The sequence below is a fragment of the Molothrus aeneus genome, chromosome 10 (assembly GCF_037042795.1).
Source record: "Molothrus aeneus isolate 106 chromosome 10, BPBGC_Maene_1.0, whole genome shotgun sequence".
In the NCBI taxonomy this organism is placed as follows: Eukaryota; Metazoa; Chordata; class Aves; order Passeriformes; family Icteridae; genus Molothrus; species Molothrus aeneus.
The window spans coordinates 16,691,043-16,706,528 of NC_089655.1; the positions used below are offsets into that span (position 1 = coordinate 16,691,043).

Below are 15,486 nucleotides of genomic sequence, written 5' to 3' on the forward strand. Positions count from 1 at the left end.
ATCATCACAAGCAGTGGCTGGTGAAGGGATTGACATCTGGCAAGAAGGAATGGATCCATTGTGCCAGGCAGGAAGGGAGCCCTGCATCCCTCTGCCCCATCAGTGATGACAGCCATGGCCAGCACCAGCACATGATCCATCTGCAGGAGCCAGGAGCTGGCCAAACCTCAACTACCTGGGTCAGGATGGGGAATCAGGGCTGGGCACAGCACACTTCCTAGGAGCTGGTGAAGCCATCAATGACACCTGTAGTCCCCAGGACTTGTGCTCATGCAGAGTCCTTCCGGATGGCCTGGTGCAATCACGGGTGGATGTCGCCTGATGCTGGTGACAGGGGCTGTTCCTGCCCACAGCAGGTACCCTGCTGTGCAGTGTGCTGGCATGGGCTGCCCCAGGGCACCCAGCATGTCAGGCACCAGCTGTCCCAAGAGCTGGTAGGCAGCGTGTGACTCTGCTGGGATCGAGGACCAGAGGACACTGACACCAAAGCCAATATGTCCACTCCCTACCCCTCAGCCCAGTGTCCCCCTCCTCGGGTTTGTCTCAGGAGAAACCAGGCAAATCCAGCCTAGCCCAGCTCAGCCTGTCTGCAAAAACAGCCCTTTGCCCTGTGCTCTCCCTCCCACTCCCCAGGAGCCCACAGGCAGTCACCCCCATTGGGAGCTGGGGCCCAGAGGTGCCTTGGTCCTCAGGCTGGAGGTCCTGCCTTGCTGGTGGGGGCAGGGATGGCCCCAGGGTGGGGCGGTGGCATTGGGAGGGCCCTGGGAGGGCTGGGAGATAGTCGGTGAATGTTATCAGCCCATCGTCTGTCTCACGGGACAGGGAAGAGCCATAAAGGGCTGTCCCTGGGCCTGGACTAAGGCAGCATTCCAGGAGGAGCCGGGGCGGGCAGCATGGCACGGCCGCTTTCCTCTGGAACCTGCCTGTTCCTCTGCCTCCTCGCCCAGCTCACCGCTGCAGCCTCTGGTGACAGGGGACGTGTGGGAGAGTGGGGTAAGACCCTCTGGTGGGGGATGCTGGGGCTGGTGTCACTTCTTTGGGGATCTCCAGGGACCATGTCACCTCCCTTTGGGATGCCAGCAAATGGGAACCCTCACAGCCACCTCAGGGTGCTCTGAGACCACAACCTTTGAATGGGTTGGTCTCAGCTTCCCCCCAGAGCAGGCCCTGTCCCCCCACCCCATCCCTGCTGCTCCCAACCCCCATTCCTGACTTTGGATAAAGTGGCCCAATAGCCACAGCCAGCCATGGTTACCCAGCCATTGCACACTCACTGTGGCTGATCCTCAGGCTCCTCATCCACTCTGCCAAGAGGTACAGGGGACTTCCCTGCCAAACTGTGCCTCAGTTTCCCTTCTACAGGTGGTTTCTGAGCAATGCTGATCTGAAAAAGACCATGCTGATCTCCTGGGGCTTCCTGGTCCTCCATGGGGGGGCTTATAGCAGCTAAATTCACCTCGGGTAGAGATGGGCATGCTGGACCCCCAGGGGTGCACCTGGAGGCTCCCAGCTCTGCTCTCACCTCCAGATGCTGAGAAGACCCCGGGCTACTGGAATAAAGGTGCCAGGAGGAGGCTGGAGTTGGCCCTGGCCTTGCAGCCTGCAGCACAGCGGGCCAAAAACATCATCCTCTTCATGGGTGACGGTGAGTGCCCCAGGTCACTGCCAGGCCCTGCAGCTCCCCAACAGCCAGGGGATGTGGCTGATGAGAAGATGGGGCTGGGGCGAGCCCTTGGGCAGTGCCTGGGGAGGGCAGGGCTGTCCCTGGTCTGGCCCCCTGCCCCCCAGTGACTCAGATATGGCCACAGGCATGGGGCTGTCCACCATGTCAGCAGCTCGGATCTACAAGGGGCAGCTGGCCGGTGGCTCGGGCGAGGAGAGCGTCTTGGCCATGGAGACCTTTCCCCACATGGCCCTGGCCAAGGTGAGTGGGGCAGGGCTGGGGGGACACTCCTGCTGCCCCTGCTTGAAACCCCACTGCACCCATCTTGCTTCCAGACCTACACCATCGACCGGCAGGTGCCCGACAGCGCTGGCACGGGCACCGCCTACCTCTGTGGGGTGAAGGCCAACGCCAAGACTCTGGGCCTGAGCGGGGCAGCCGTCTATGGAAAATGCCACACCACCTTTGGCAACGAGGTGGACTCCGTCTTGCACCGGGCCAGGCTGGCGGGTATGGGGCAGCAGGAAACCCTGTTGGAAAGCCAGGCACAGCCATCCAGTGCCATGCAGGGCTGGATGGGCTCCCTGTAAACCCTTGGCCACGCTGCAGGCAAGTCTGTGGGCATCGTGACGACCACGCGGGTGCAGCACGCGTCCCCCGGGGCAGCGTACGCGCACTCAGCCAGCCGGAGCTGGTACGCTGACGCCAACATGCCCAAGGAGGCCCTGCAGGAAGGCTGCAAGGACATCGCCTACCAGCTGGTGCACAACACTGACATCAACGTGAGCTGGGGAGCGGGAGCGGGAGGGGGGGCTGTGGAACACTGGGAGGGTCTGCTGAGCTCCCCGGCAGGTGATCCTGGGCGGCGGGAGGATGTACATGACCCCCAGGCAGACTCCGGACCCCGAGTATCCAGAGGACCCGGACCAAAATGGCACCAGGAAGGACGGCCGGGACTTGATTGCTGAGTGGCTGAGGGCCAAGCAGGTAGTGTGTGGAGGAGAGGAGAGGGAACCCGGGCACAGGGTGTGTGTCATTGGCACTGGTTCTGCTCTCGCTGGCAGGGTGCCCGCTATGTCTGGGACAAGAAGGGCCTGGATGCTGTCAAAGATGACTCTGTGAGCCACCTTATGGGTAGGAGCATCACTGGCTGCACCAGTGGCAATGCTTCCTCCTCCCCTCTCTGGACATGCCAGCAGAGGCACAAAGCAGCCCCAGCATGGACCCCGTCACCCTCCTCCCCCAGGCCTCTTTGAGCCCAAGGACATGAAGTATGAGCTGAACCGCAACACATCCACAGACCCCTCCATTGTGGAGATGATGGAGAAGGCCATCCGCATCCTGCGCAGGAACCCCAAGGGCTTCTTCCTCTTTGTGGAAGATGAGTAACTCCAGGCGGGCAATGTGGCTGGGGCTGAGGTGGGATGTAACTGGGAGTAGGTGGCCATGCAAGGGGACCAGGGAGAGGGTGACAGCCACATTCCCCGTGCAGGTGGCAGAATCGACCATGGCCACCACAGTGGCCGAGCCAAGCAGGCGCTCATGGAGGCCGTGATGCTGGACCGGGCGGTGGCACGGGCAGGAGAGCTCACTTCCCCTGCTGACACCCTGACCGTGGTGACGGCCGATCACTCCCATGTCTTCACTTTTGGGGGCAGCACACCACGGGGCAACTCCATCTTTGGTGGGTCCTGGAGAGGGGCAGTGAGCATCCCTCTTTCCACCTCACCCTGTTGCTCCCAAGGGAGGCTGAGCTTGCCCAGGCAGGGAGCTGGGGAGGGGAACCCAGCTGGGACAGGGGGTGACAATGCCTTTTCCTATGCAAGGGCTGGCCCCCAGGAAAGCCAAGGACAAGCGAGCCTACACCAGCATCCTCTATGGCAATGGTCCTGGCTACAGCATCCGTGATGGGGCCCGTCCAGCTGCCAGCCTCCCTGCTGCAGGTACCAGTCTGCTGGGGATGTGGCAGACCCATGGGGTGGCTGGGGACAGATTCTCAGTGAATCTACTGGGGATTGGGTGGAGGCACAGAGTGGCTGGGGACAGTATCCCACTGGCATGGCCATGGATGGCACACCGGGTCCTGGTACCACTGTGAGGCTCAGGAGTCACCCCCTGCAGAAATCCCAGTGATGCAGGAGTGGTGGGAGCTGTCCCCCAGCCCCGTGACATGTCAGTGAGCCAGACCCCCAGCCTCATTTCTCCTCTCTCCCCTGCAGAGGACAAGGACTACAGACAGCAGGCAGCTGTGCCCCTGGAGACAGAGACTCACAGTGGGGAAGACGTGGTGGTGCTGGCCCAGGGCCCCATGGCCCACCTGTTCCACGGGGTGCAGGAGCAGCACTACATCGCCCATGCCATGGCCTACGCTGCCTGCCTCGAGCCCTATGCCACAGAGCCCGGGTGCAGGGCAGCCCGCAGGGCCTCCCATGGCCCACGGTGCTCCCCACAGCCCCTGCTGGCCCTCCTGGCCCTCTGCATGGCTGCCCTCACAGGCAGGGGCTGAGAGGCTCTGGCTGAGTCCCACTGTGGGCAGGACCAAGGGATGCAATAAACACAGGTTGTCTCCATCCGTCCTGTGAAGGCTCACAGTGGCTGTCACCTCCTGAGGTGCTGCCCTGTGCCTGCCTCCCCAGCTGGCTGTGCCTCCTGGCTCTCCCCTGGGACCAGCACTGCAGGCACTGGGGTGCAGGAGGTGATGAAATGTGGGTGAGGAGAGACAATGTCCTGCCCAGCTTTTCCTGGTTGGAGCACTGTACACAAGGGTTGGTACATTCCTATCAAGGGCTGAGCAAGGAGCAGAGTTTTAGTCCACATCCATGGATTTATTGCCCATGAAAGCCTGGGAAGAGAGCAGGGTGCTCGGTGCACGAGTGACCCCAGGTGCTCCCCATACCCACCCTTATCCCAGCTCAGAGCTGCCCATGGCAGCCTGGGACAGGGCATTGCCCTGCCTGGCACCACAGCCAGGGTGCCCAGGGCAGGATTTAATGCTATCACTGCACTTCCTCTTGTCCCTGCATCTGTCTGTGCCCCAAGCCCATGTGTGCCCAGCAGGCACAGGGCCTTGTGCCAAGGAGGTGACACGAGCCCAGGCCGCGGCCTTTGCACTCAGCAGAGATGTGGTGACACACACCTCCACACACCCTGCTAGGGCTGATCCCTGTCCAAAGTCCCTCCCACAGCTGCTGGATTTACAGACACTGCCAGCAGCATTGGGCTGTCAGATCACAGCATGCAGCTCCTGGCATCCCTCAGCCTCTGCCTCTGCGCAGGGTTCGGCACCGCTGTCATTCCAGGTGGGGACAAGGACGGGGCAGGGTGCCCGGCTGGCTGTGGTGGGTGCCCAGGGAAGCAGGCTGTCAGCCTGGCTGGCCACAAGGAGGGCCTGGGGAGGGGAGCTGGGGCTGCCCAGCTGAACAGGAATCCATGGGGCTTAGTCACCCCTGCCCTTCTCGGGCACCACTTTTCCCCCGGATTTTCACTTGCTTCTGTGCTGGGGGCTGGTCTGGGGGAAGCGCCTGTATCCTCTATCACCGCTCCCTACCATGGATTTGGCTCTGTCCCACTCACCAGATAACTCCCCATCATGTCTGGTTTTGCTGTCCCCCCCTTGTTCCCTGCCCCAGGGCCCTGGGACCAGGCAGTCAGTGCAAGCCTGCACAGTCTCCCCCCACCCCAAACAGCCCCCAAACCACCTGGTCCATGTGAGAGGAGGCCCCAGCATGGGAGTGTGCAGGGAACAAGTATCCCTGGGCTCTGGGTACCCATCAGGGGTGCCCCAGGGGTGCAGGTCCTGTTGTGCTGGGACTGATGGGCGTTTGCACTGTCCCAGCGGAGGAGGAGAATCCATCCTTCTGGTACAAGCAGGCAGCTGAAGCCATCAAAGCCTCCTTCAATATCCAGCCCAGGATACACGAAGCTAAAAACCTCATCATTTTCCTTGGGGATGGTGAGTCCAGCTGGCACCCCAGCAAGCAGGCTGACATGGCCAGTACTCTGCTGAGTGGGATGTGTGCAGGGCACCTGGTCCAGAGGGTGACCAGGACCTTCTCTCTGCCCAGGATTCGGGGTCCCCACCATCACAGCCACCCGCATTCTTAAGGGGCAGCAGCAGGGGAAGCTCGGCCCTGAGACCCCTCTTGCTCTGGATGCTTTCCCTTACATGGCTCTTTCTAAGGTAAATTCCAGCATGCTGGAAAGGTGCCGTGGCGATCCTGGGCATGGGGCCATGGTTATCCCATATGTGCAGCCCTGGCAGCCCAGAGCTGCACGTATGTTGTGTATGGGGTCCCTCCCCATACACAACATACATGAGAGAAGGAGTGTGGCAGGGGTTGCTGCATGGAGACCCCACTGGAGACCCCTGCCCTGAGTCCCACTATCCTTGGCAGACCTACAATGTAGACAGGCATGTCCCTGACAGTGCAGGGACAGCCACAGCCTATCTCTGCGGGGTGAAGGGCAACTACAAGACCATAGGGGTGAGCGCGGCCGCCCGGTATGGGGAGTGCAGCACCACGTTTGGCAACGAGGTGATCTCAGTGATGGAGCGAGCCCGCAGAGCTGGTAACGGTGGATGCAGGGCTGAGGGGAGCGTGGGGGAACAAGGGGTGCCACACCAATGGCTTCCCCACAGTGGGGATGCCATAACTTGGTGGTGGGGACCCTGTTGGGGTCCTTGGTGGGACCTGATGAGCGGGGTTTGGCAGGGAAGGCAGTGGGCATCGTGACCACGACGCGGGTGCAGCACGCATCACCCTCGGGAACCTACGCTCACGTGGTGAACCGGGAGTGGTACGCGGATGCCAGCATGCCCCAGGAGGCGCGGCAGCAGGGCTGCAAAGACATCGCCTGGCAGCTGGTCCACAACGTCGACATCAACGTGAGCGCCACACGTGGGAGGAGAGGCTGCAGTGACAGACCCCTCTCAGGGCACCCCCACTAACACCATTTGTCCACCTCGTCCCCTGCAGGTGATCCTGGGTGGTGGTCGGAAATACATGACCCCCGTGGGGACGCCGGACCCTGAGTACCCCGCCGACAGCAACCAGAATGGGATACGCGAGGATGGCAACAACCTCATCAACATGTGGCTGGAGGCACGGCCGGTGCGTGACGCATCAGGGACGCTCCTCTGCCCACTGCCCCTGGCACAGGGACAGGAACCCACTCACCCCCCTGGGGATTTGCCCACAGGGTGCCCGCTATGTCTGGAACAAGACGGAGATGCTGGCAGCTGCTGCCAACCCCAACGTGAATTATTTGATGGGTAACAAATGACCCCTGTGCCAGGACCCAAGAGGTGCTGGGACACTCAGCCACTGATGCTGTCCCCAACACATTCCCTCACAGGTCTCTTTGAACCCGTGGACACAAAGTACAACCTGGTGCGTAACACCACCCTGGACCCCTCACTCAGCGAGATGACAGAGGCAGCCATCACCGTCCTGAGCAGGAACCCCAAAGGCTTCTACCTCTTTGTGGAAGATAAGTTGGGGCTCATGCCCCCAGGGCCAGTGAGAGGGGGCTGTAGGATGGGGGTAGGGGTCCCCAGCCCACCATGGGTGTCCATCTGCAGGTGGCAGAATCGACCGCGGCCACCATGAGGGTGCAGCCCATAAGGCACTGACGGAGGCGGTGGAGTTTGACTGCGCCATCGAGCGGGCGGGCACCATGACAGACGAGTCTGACACCCTCACCGTCATCACCGCTGACCACTCACACGTCTTCACCTTCGGGGGCTACACCCTGCGCGGCTCCTCCATCTTCGGTGGGGCTCTGCCCTGTCCTGGGTACAGCCAGCCCTGTGCCACCCTGACTGTGGCTGAGGGATGATATGGGTGTTCCTTGGCTGATCCTCCTCATCCTTCTCCTCCATTGGGCCTTCTCCAGGTCTCGCACCTACGAAAGCCAGTGACGGGAAGAACTACACATCAATCCTCTATGGGAATGGGCCGGGATACCCCGGCCCTGACCGGCCCAATGTGGACCCAGAAACAGCCAGTGAGGACACAGAGGCCATGGTTTGGGTGGTGGTGTGGGGCTGGGGGCCATCATTGCCCCACCTCACCTCCTTCTCTCCTCTCCACAGTGCACTTCGATTACCAGCCACAGGCAGCTGTGCCACTGGCTTCAGAGACCCATGGTGGTGAGGACGTGGCCATCCTGGCCAAGGGCCCCATGGCCCACCTCTTCCACGGGGTGCAGGAGCAGACCTATGTAGCCCATGCCATGGCCTACGCCGCCTGCATCGAGCCCTACACCGACTGCCGCCAGCGGAGCTCTGGCCCTGGCATCCGCGGCACCCCCCTCGCCCTGCTCCTGCCTGCCCTCCTTCTGCCCCTCTTCCACTGATCCTGTGTCCCTAGGGCACCCCACGGGACACACTCACGTTCCCCTCCCTCCCCATGGTGTGGCACCTGCAGGGAGCTTTCTGAAGCATCCCTGCTCTGGATGCAGCAGCCATGGGGACACCGAGTCCCGGGCACTGGGGGGTTAAATAAACACGCAGTGTGACACTGGTGGGACGGGCGTGTTCGTGGAGTGGGGGTGCCTGTGCCATGTGGGCAGGGCAGGGGGTGCTGCCCACTGCTCCCATCCCCTGGCCATGGCCCCTGGCAGCCACCCAGCATATCCAGTGCTTTATTGACCAGAAACAGCAGCGGAAAATACAGCAGTGTCCGTGTGCCTGCGCTCCCAAGCAGGCCGGCATTGCCCGGCCTAGCTGCACCGCTGTGCCCACCTCGGCAGGGCTGGTGCATGGACAGGGGCCTGGCATGGGGAGGGCACTGTGCAGGGGAGACTTATGGCATGGGGCATCCCCTTGGAGACAGTGAAGTCCTGCCCCTGCCTTGACTGTAAGCTGCCAGGCTGCAGTTTTTCCTAGAATTTTGGGATTGAATGTATTTGTCACTCTGATGCTCTGGAAGTCATGAGGGACACACTAATTTATTTTTGTAGGGTCCACAGGAACAATAGGACAGTGTGGGGTGCTCCTTCAGGGCTGAGCTGTGTACCCTGAGCCTAGGACCTGATGATGCAGCTGAGCCCAGCTCCTGGCCACTGGTCCTGGGTCCCACAGGGCTCTCTCCCCATCCCCTTGGGCTGCTGGCCTCATACAAGGTGACCCTCCTGCCCCAATAGCTGTTACATGTGAGGAGGACAGGGGCTCACCTGGGCAAAGGCAATGAAGAAGAGCTGGTCATGTGTGTATTTCATGTGGTGCAGGGGATGCTCAGGGCCATGCTCCCTCACCCACTTCTGGTAGGCCTGGAGAACAAGGGATGCCCTCAGCATGGCCTGGGTACTCCCCCAAACCCACCCTGGACCCACCCCCAAACCCCCAGCAAGCAGCAATCAGGATCCTGACCACTCCCTTGCTGCAGGGAGTAAGGAGGGTTTGGGCATCTCCTCCGCCTCAACAGGGATGGCATAAGCAGCTGCCCATGGCTGTGACACCCAGGGTGGGGGGACATTTACATAGTAGGTGAGTGTGAGCCCTCCCATGTCAGCAAAGAGAGCTCCCAGGGCCATTCCAAAGTGCTTGTTGGCCTGGCTCAGGCAGATCTTACCCAGCTCCAGCTGCTTCTCATTGCCCTCCATCTCCTTGGAGAGCTCGTGGATGGCATCGCGGAAGGGGGTGGAGAGGTGCTCGCTCAGCACCACCACGATGCGCCACAGCATGTAGTTGTGAAGGATCCTGGGACAGGGACAGGGGCGGCCCTCAGCATGTCCCCAGGCACAGGGAGGGTGGGAGCATGTGCCAGGATGGGGGGACTGCTGCTCAGGGACACCTCTGCTCGGAGACACAGGGGGCCATGGCTGGTGGGGCACAGGGACAGGCTGGCACCACGTCCCTCCCTGACGTGCCATGAATCTGGTGACCTCTGGCATGGGTGGCTCAGCAGGTGTCCAGGCACGGCCAGGATGCTGTGGGGCTCACAACAGCGCCTTTCCCACAAGCTTTCCCAGATTTCCTGTGCCCAGCCCGGCCTTCCCGCACCAGGAGGAGGGTGATGGTGGGAGGTTCCAGGCACAGCTGTCCTGTCTCCCCTGCCAGGCCGGGAAAGGTGCCAGGGGCACAGGAGGTGCCAGCCCCCCTCACCTGCTGGGTGTCACACGGATGAGGTTGGACACCTTGTGCATGTAGTCGGTGGCCAGCAGCACCACCTCCTCCTCCTCCGAGAAGTTGTCATGGAAGATGCGATCCAGCAAGCGCTTCCACTTGAGCTGCCAGGGCAGGCACTGTCAGGGGGGCATGGGGACCCCCACTCCATGCCACCCTGGAGGGGACCCCCTCCAGCCTTTCCAGCCTCCCACCACGCAGCAAGAAAGGGATGCTCAGGGCCACCCCCCACTATCCTGTGGCACCCCAGTCCCCAGCACTGCTGGCACTGGGTGCCCTCTGTCTGCCAGTCCTGCTGGCTGCTGCTCCCTCTCCTGCTGTCCCCAAGGACGCGTTGTGCCCCCCTCACCTTCTCACTCTCCTCATCCTGCCCCAGGTAGAGGGTCCGTTCGGGCAGGGTCAGCCCGTCCTGGTCGATCTGGGACAAGAGATGGGCACTGGGTGAGCAGAGGGAGGGCCCTGTGCTGGGCCAGGGACCCCTCACCTTCCCCATATGGCAGAGTGGCCCTGGTGTCCCTGGTGCCAAGGATGCCAGTGTGCTGGAGCAGCGCCAGGAATGGGCAGGTCACTGCCTCAGTTTCCCTCCTGCTGGAGGCTGCTGGAGCTGCAGCAGGCAGCATGCAACAGGCTGGGAGTGCTGGGCACAGAGCAGGCCCCTGCTCCATGGCCTGACTGGCACATGGGCTGCCTCCCAGCCTGCCCTATGCTGACACCACTCTCTGCCCCATCCCTGCTCCCTGGTGTCCCCCACCTGCCCCAGAGCAGCCCCACTGCTGTGCTGCAGCCTGCATGGTGAGCTGCATGGACACCCTCACTCTTCACACAGCCCTGCTGTGCTGCAACCACAGGCACAGCCTCCAACCAAACACACACCTGAGCACACTTGCACGTACCTGCACACTCACACACACACACAAGCACACAGGTAACTCAACCCTCTGGACACACACCTATGGATGCTCACATGCCTACATGGGAACATTTTTCCATTTCACCCCTGCTCGATGCACACACACACACGCGCACCCTCTCCTCTCTCTCTGGCTCAGCTCCCCACAACTCCCTGCACCAGCCCCCCTCCACTCACACAGCCGCAGTGCTGCCCGCACAGCCACGGGCACCTCCAGCCTTCCTCCCCCATCTCCCTCATCCTCTCTGCCCCCTTTGCTTTCCTGGACGGGTGCTGAAACCTGCAGCCCTCACACACACCCCAGCCCCCATACACCCTGTCCACTCACACCCATCCCACACCTACCCCCAATCACACCCCACCTACACCCCTTGCAGAAATCCCAGTGATGCAGGAGTGGTGGGAGCTGTCCCCCAGCCCCGTGACATGTCAGTGAGCCAGACCCCCAGCCTCATTTCTCCTCTCTCCCCTGCAGAGGACAAGGACTACAGACAGCAGGCAGCTGTGCCCCTGGAGACAGAGACTCACAGTGGGGAAGACGTGGTGGTGCTGGCCCAGGGCCCCATGGCCCACCTGTTCCACGGGGTGCAGGAGCAGCACTACATCGCCCATGCCATGGCCTACGCTGCCTGCCTCGAGCCCTATGCCACAGAGCCCGGGTGCAGGGCAGCCCGCAGGGCCTCCCATGGCCCACGGTGCTCCCCACAGCCCCTGCTGGCCCTCCTGGCCCTCTGCATGGCTGCCCTCACAGGCAGGGGCTGAGAGGCTCTGGCTGAGTCCCACTGTGGGCAGGACCAAGGGATGCAATAAACACAGGTTGTCTCCATCCGTCCTGTGAAGGCTCACAGTGGCTGTCACCTCCTGAGGTGCTGCCCTGTGCCTGCCTCCCCAGCTGGCTGTGCCTCCTGGCTCTCCCCTGGGACCAGCACTGCAGGCACTGGGGTGCAGGAGGTGATGAAATGTGGGTGAGGAGAGACAATGTCCTGCCCAGCTTTTCCTGGTTGGAGCACTGTACACAAGGGTTGGTACATTCCTATCAAGGGCTGAGCAAGGAGCAGAGTTTTAGTCCACATCCATGGATTTATTGCCCATGAAAGCCTGGGAAGAGAGCAGGGTGCTCGGTGCACGAGTGACCCCAGGTGCTCCCCATACCCACCCTTATCCCAGCTCAGAGCTGCCCATGGCAGCCTGGGACAGGGCATTGCCCTGCCTGGCACCACAGCCAGGGTGCCCAGGGCAGGATTTAATGCTATCACTGCACTTCCTCTTGTCCCTGCATCTGTCTGTGCCCCAAGCCCATGTGTGCCCAGCAGGCACAGGGCCTTGTGCCAAGGAGGTGACACGAGCCCAGGCCGCGGCCTTTGCACTCAGCAGAGATGTGGTGACACACACCTCCACACACCCTGCTAGGGCTGATCCCTGTCCAAAGTCCCTCCCACAGCTGCTGGATTTACAGACACTGCCAGCAGCATTGGGCTGTCAGATCACAGCATGCAGCTCCTGGCATCCCTCAGCCTCTGCCTCTGCGCAGGGTTCGGCACCGCTGTCATTCCAGGTGGGGACAAGGACGGGGCAGGGTGCCCGGCTGGCTGCGGTGGGTGCCCAGGGAAGCAGGCTGTCAGCCTGGCTGGCCACAAGGAGGGCCTGGGGAGGGGAGCTGGGGCTGCCCAGCTGAACAGGAATCCATGGGGCTTAGTCACCCCTGCCCTTCTCGGGCACCACTTTTCCCCCGGATTTTCACTTGCTTCTGTGCTGGGGGCTGGTCTGGGGGAAGCGCCTGTATCCTCTATCACCGCTCCCTACCATGGATTTGGCTCTGTCCCACTCACCAGATAACTCCCCATCATGTCTGGTTTTGCTGTCCCCCCCTTGTTCCCTGCCCCAGGGCCCTGGGACCAGGCAGTCAGTGCAAGCCTGCACAGTCTCCCCCCACCCCAAACAGCCCCCAAACCACCTGGTCCATGTGAGAGGAGGCCCCAGCATGGGAGTGTGCAGGGAACAAGTATCCCTGGGCTCTGGGTACCCATCAGGGGTGCCCCAGGGGTGCAGGTCCTGTTGTGCTGGGACTGATGGGCGTTTGCACTGTCCCAGCGGAGGAGGAGAATCCATCCTTCTGGTACAAGCAGGCAGCTGAAGCCATCGAAGCCTCCCTCAATATCCAGCCCAGGATACACGAAGCTAAAAACCTCATCATTTTCCTTGGGGATGGTGAGTCCAGCTGGCACCCCAGCAAGCAGGCTGACATGGCCAGTACTCTGCTGAGTGGGATGTGTGCAGGGCACCTGGTCCAGAGGGTGACCAGGACCTTCTCTCTGCCCAGGATTTGGGATCCCCACCATCACAGCCACCCGCATCCTTAAGGGGCAGCAGCAGGGGAAGCTCGGCCCTGAGACCCCTCTTGCTCTGGATGCTTTCCCCTACGTGGCTCTTTCTAAGGTAAATTCCGGCATGCTGGGCATAGGGCCATGGTGATCCTGGGCATGGCGCCAGGTTTTCCCAAGCATGGGGCTGCTGGCAGCCCAGAGCTGCACGTGTGTTGTGTATGGGGTCCCTCCCCATGCCACATGTGTTTATTGGGTGAGTGAATGATTGTGGCATGGGGTGCTCAGGGGACACCCCACTGGAGACACCTGCCCTGAGTCCCTCTATCCTTGGCAGACCTACAATGTGGACAGGCAGGTCCCTGACAGTGCAGGGACAGCCACAGCCTATCTCTGCGGGGTGAAGGGCAACTACCAGACCATAGGGGTGAGCGCGGCCGCCCGCCACTCACAGTGCAGCACCACGTTTGGCAACGAGGTGATCTCAGTGATGGAGCGAGCCCGCAGAGCTGGTAACGGTGGATGCAGGGCTGGGGAGACTCCAGGGGGTCAAGGGGTGCCACACTGGGGACTTCCCTTGGTGGTGGGGACCCTGTTGGGGTCCTTGGTGGGGCCTGATGAGCGGGGTTTGGCAGGGAAGGCAGTGGGCATCGTGACCACGACGCGGGTGCAGCACGCATCACCCTCGGGAACCTACGCTCACGTGGTGAACCGGGAGTGGTACGCGGATGCCAGCATGCCCCAGGAGGCGCGGCAGCAGGGCTGCAAAGACATTGCCTGGCAGCTGGTCCACAACGTCGACATCAACGTGAGTGCCACATGCGGGAGGAGAGGCTGCAGTGACAGACCCCTCTCAGGGCACCCCCACTAACACCATTTGTCCACCTCGTCCCCTGCAGGTGATCCTGGGTGGTGGTCGGAAATACATGACCCCCGTGGGGACGCCGGACCCTGAGTACCCCGCCGACAGCAACCAGAATGGGATACGCGAGGATGGCAACAACCTCATCAACATGTGGCTGGAGGCACGGCCGGTGCGTGACGCATCAGGGACGCTCCTCTGCCCACTGCCCCTGGCACAGGGACAGGAACCCACTCACCCCCCTGGGGATTTGCCCACAGGGTGCCCGCTATGTCTGGAACAAGACGGAGATGCTGGCAGCTGCTGCCAACCCCAACGTGAATTATTTGATGGGTAACAAATGACCCCTGTGCCAGGACCCAAGAGGTGCTGGGACACTCAGCCACTGATGCTGTCCCCAACACATTCCCTCACAGGTCTCTTTGAACCCGTGGACACAAAGTACAACCTGGTGCGTAACACCACCCTGGACCCCTCACTCAGCGAGATGACAGAGGCAGCCATCACCGTCCTGAGCAGGAACCCCAAAGGCTTCTACCTCTTTGTGGAAGATAAGTTGGGGCTCATGCCCCCAGGGCCAGTGAGAGGGGGCTGTAGGATGGGGGTAGGGGTCCCCAGCCCACCATGGGTGTCCATCTGCAGGTGGCAGAATCGACCACGGCCACCATGATGGCGCAGCCCATAAGGCACTGACGGAGGCGGTGGAGTTTGACTGCGCCATCGAGCGGGCGGGCACCATGACAGACGAGTCTGACACCCTCACCGTCATCACCGCTGACCACTCACACGTCTTCACCTTCGGGGGCTACACCCTGCGCGGCTCCTCCATCTTCGGTGGGGCTCTGCCCTGTCCTGGGTACAGCCAGCCCTGTGCCACCCTGACTGTGGCTGAGGGATGATATGGGTGTTCCTTGGCTGATTCTCCTCATCCTTCTCCTCCTCATCCTTCTCCTCCATTGCCCCTTCCCCAGCTCTGGGCCAAAAGAAAACTACTGATGGGAAGAACTACACATCAATCCTCTATGGGAATGGGCCAGGATACCCAGGCGGTGTACGGCCTAACGTGGACCCAGAAACAGCCAGTGAGGACACAGAGGCCATGGTTTGGGTGGTGGTGTGGGGCTGGGGGCCATCATTGCCCCACCTCACCTCCTTCTCTCCTCTCCACAGTGCACTTCGATTACCAGCCACAGGCAGCTGTGCCACTGGCTTCAGAGACCCATGGTGGTGAGGACGTGGCCATCCTGGCCAAGGGCCCCATGGCCCACCTCTTCCACGGGGTGCAGGAGCAGACCTATGTAGCCCATGCCATGGCCTACGCCGCCTGCATCGAGCCCTACACCGACTGCCGCCAGCGGAGCTCTGGCCCTGGCATCCGCGGCACCCCCCTCGCCCTGCTCCTGCCTGCCCTCCTTCTGCCCCTCTTCCACTGATCCTGTGTCCCTAGGGCACCCCACGGGACACACTCACGTTCCCCTCCCTCCCCATGGTGTGGCACCTGCAGGGAGCTTTCTGAAGCATCCCTGCTCTGGATGCAGCAGCCATGGGGACACCGAGTCCCGGGCACTGGGGGGTTAAATAAACACGCAGTGTGACACTGGT

The 15,486-nt window shown here is 61.9% G+C and overlaps 4 protein-coding genes across 5 annotated transcripts; 3 read left to right on the forward strand and 1 right to left on the reverse strand.

The window, feature by feature from the left end:
• Window positions 1–1,467: 1,467 nt before the first annotated feature.
• LOC136560855 (intestinal-type alkaline phosphatase-like) lies at window positions 1,468–4,169 on the forward strand. The gene is made up of 10 exons (XM_066556934.1): window positions 1,468–1,645; window positions 1,809–1,924; window positions 1,999–2,173; window positions 2,273–2,445; window positions 2,516–2,650; window positions 2,728–2,797; window positions 2,910–3,048; window positions 3,139–3,347; window positions 3,490–3,606; window positions 3,883–4,169. The coding sequence occupies exons 1-10, from the start codon at window positions 1,468–1,470 to the stop codon at window positions 4,167–4,169; spliced, it is 1,599 nt and encodes a 532-aa protein (XP_066413031.1).
• Window positions 4,170–4,185: 16 nt separating this feature from the next.
• Window positions 4,186–8,189, forward strand: LOC136560893 (intestinal-type alkaline phosphatase-like). 2 transcript variants are annotated; one of them, XM_066556997.1, is made up of 11 exons: window positions 4,186–4,962; window positions 5,499–5,615; window positions 5,728–5,843; window positions 6,058–6,232; window positions 6,376–6,548; window positions 6,640–6,774; window positions 6,863–6,935; window positions 7,019–7,151; window positions 7,243–7,436; window positions 7,559–7,669; window positions 7,758–8,189. In XM_066556997.1, the coding sequence occupies exons 1-11, from the start codon at window positions 4,899–4,901 to the stop codon at window positions 8,018–8,020; spliced, it is 1,554 nt and encodes a 517-aa protein (XP_066413094.1). In that variant the 5' UTR covers window positions 4,186–4,898; the 3' UTR covers window positions 8,021–8,189. The 2 variants fall into 2 exon arrangements, with proteins under 2 accessions (XP_066413094.1, XP_066413093.1); XM_066556996.1 differs by lacking the exon at window positions 4,186–4,962 and having other exon boundaries at window positions 5,456–5,615.
• A 623-nt stretch (window positions 8,190–8,812) lies between these two features.
• On the reverse strand, window positions 8,813–10,932 carry LOC136560856 (endothelin-converting enzyme-like 1). Its single transcript, XM_066556936.1, has 5 exons — window positions 10,879–10,932; window positions 10,141–10,209; window positions 9,771–9,895; window positions 9,146–9,365; window positions 8,813–8,935 (listed from the first exon to the last, which is right to left on the reverse strand). The coding sequence occupies exons 1-5, from the start codon at window positions 10,930–10,932 to the stop codon at window positions 8,813–8,815; spliced, it is 591 nt and encodes a 196-aa protein (XP_066413033.1).
• A 547-nt stretch (window positions 10,933–11,479) lies between these two features.
• LOC136560894 (intestinal-type alkaline phosphatase-like) lies at window positions 11,480–15,486 on the forward strand. The gene is made up of 11 exons (XM_066556999.1): window positions 11,480–12,256; window positions 12,793–12,909; window positions 13,022–13,137; window positions 13,360–13,534; window positions 13,658–13,830; window positions 13,922–14,056; window positions 14,145–14,217; window positions 14,301–14,433; window positions 14,525–14,718; window positions 14,856–14,966; window positions 15,055–15,486. Exons 1-11 carry the CDS (start codon window positions 12,193–12,195, stop codon window positions 15,315–15,317), a joined length of 1,554 nt encoding a protein of 517 aa, XP_066413096.1. The 5' UTR covers window positions 11,480–12,192; the 3' UTR covers window positions 15,318–15,486.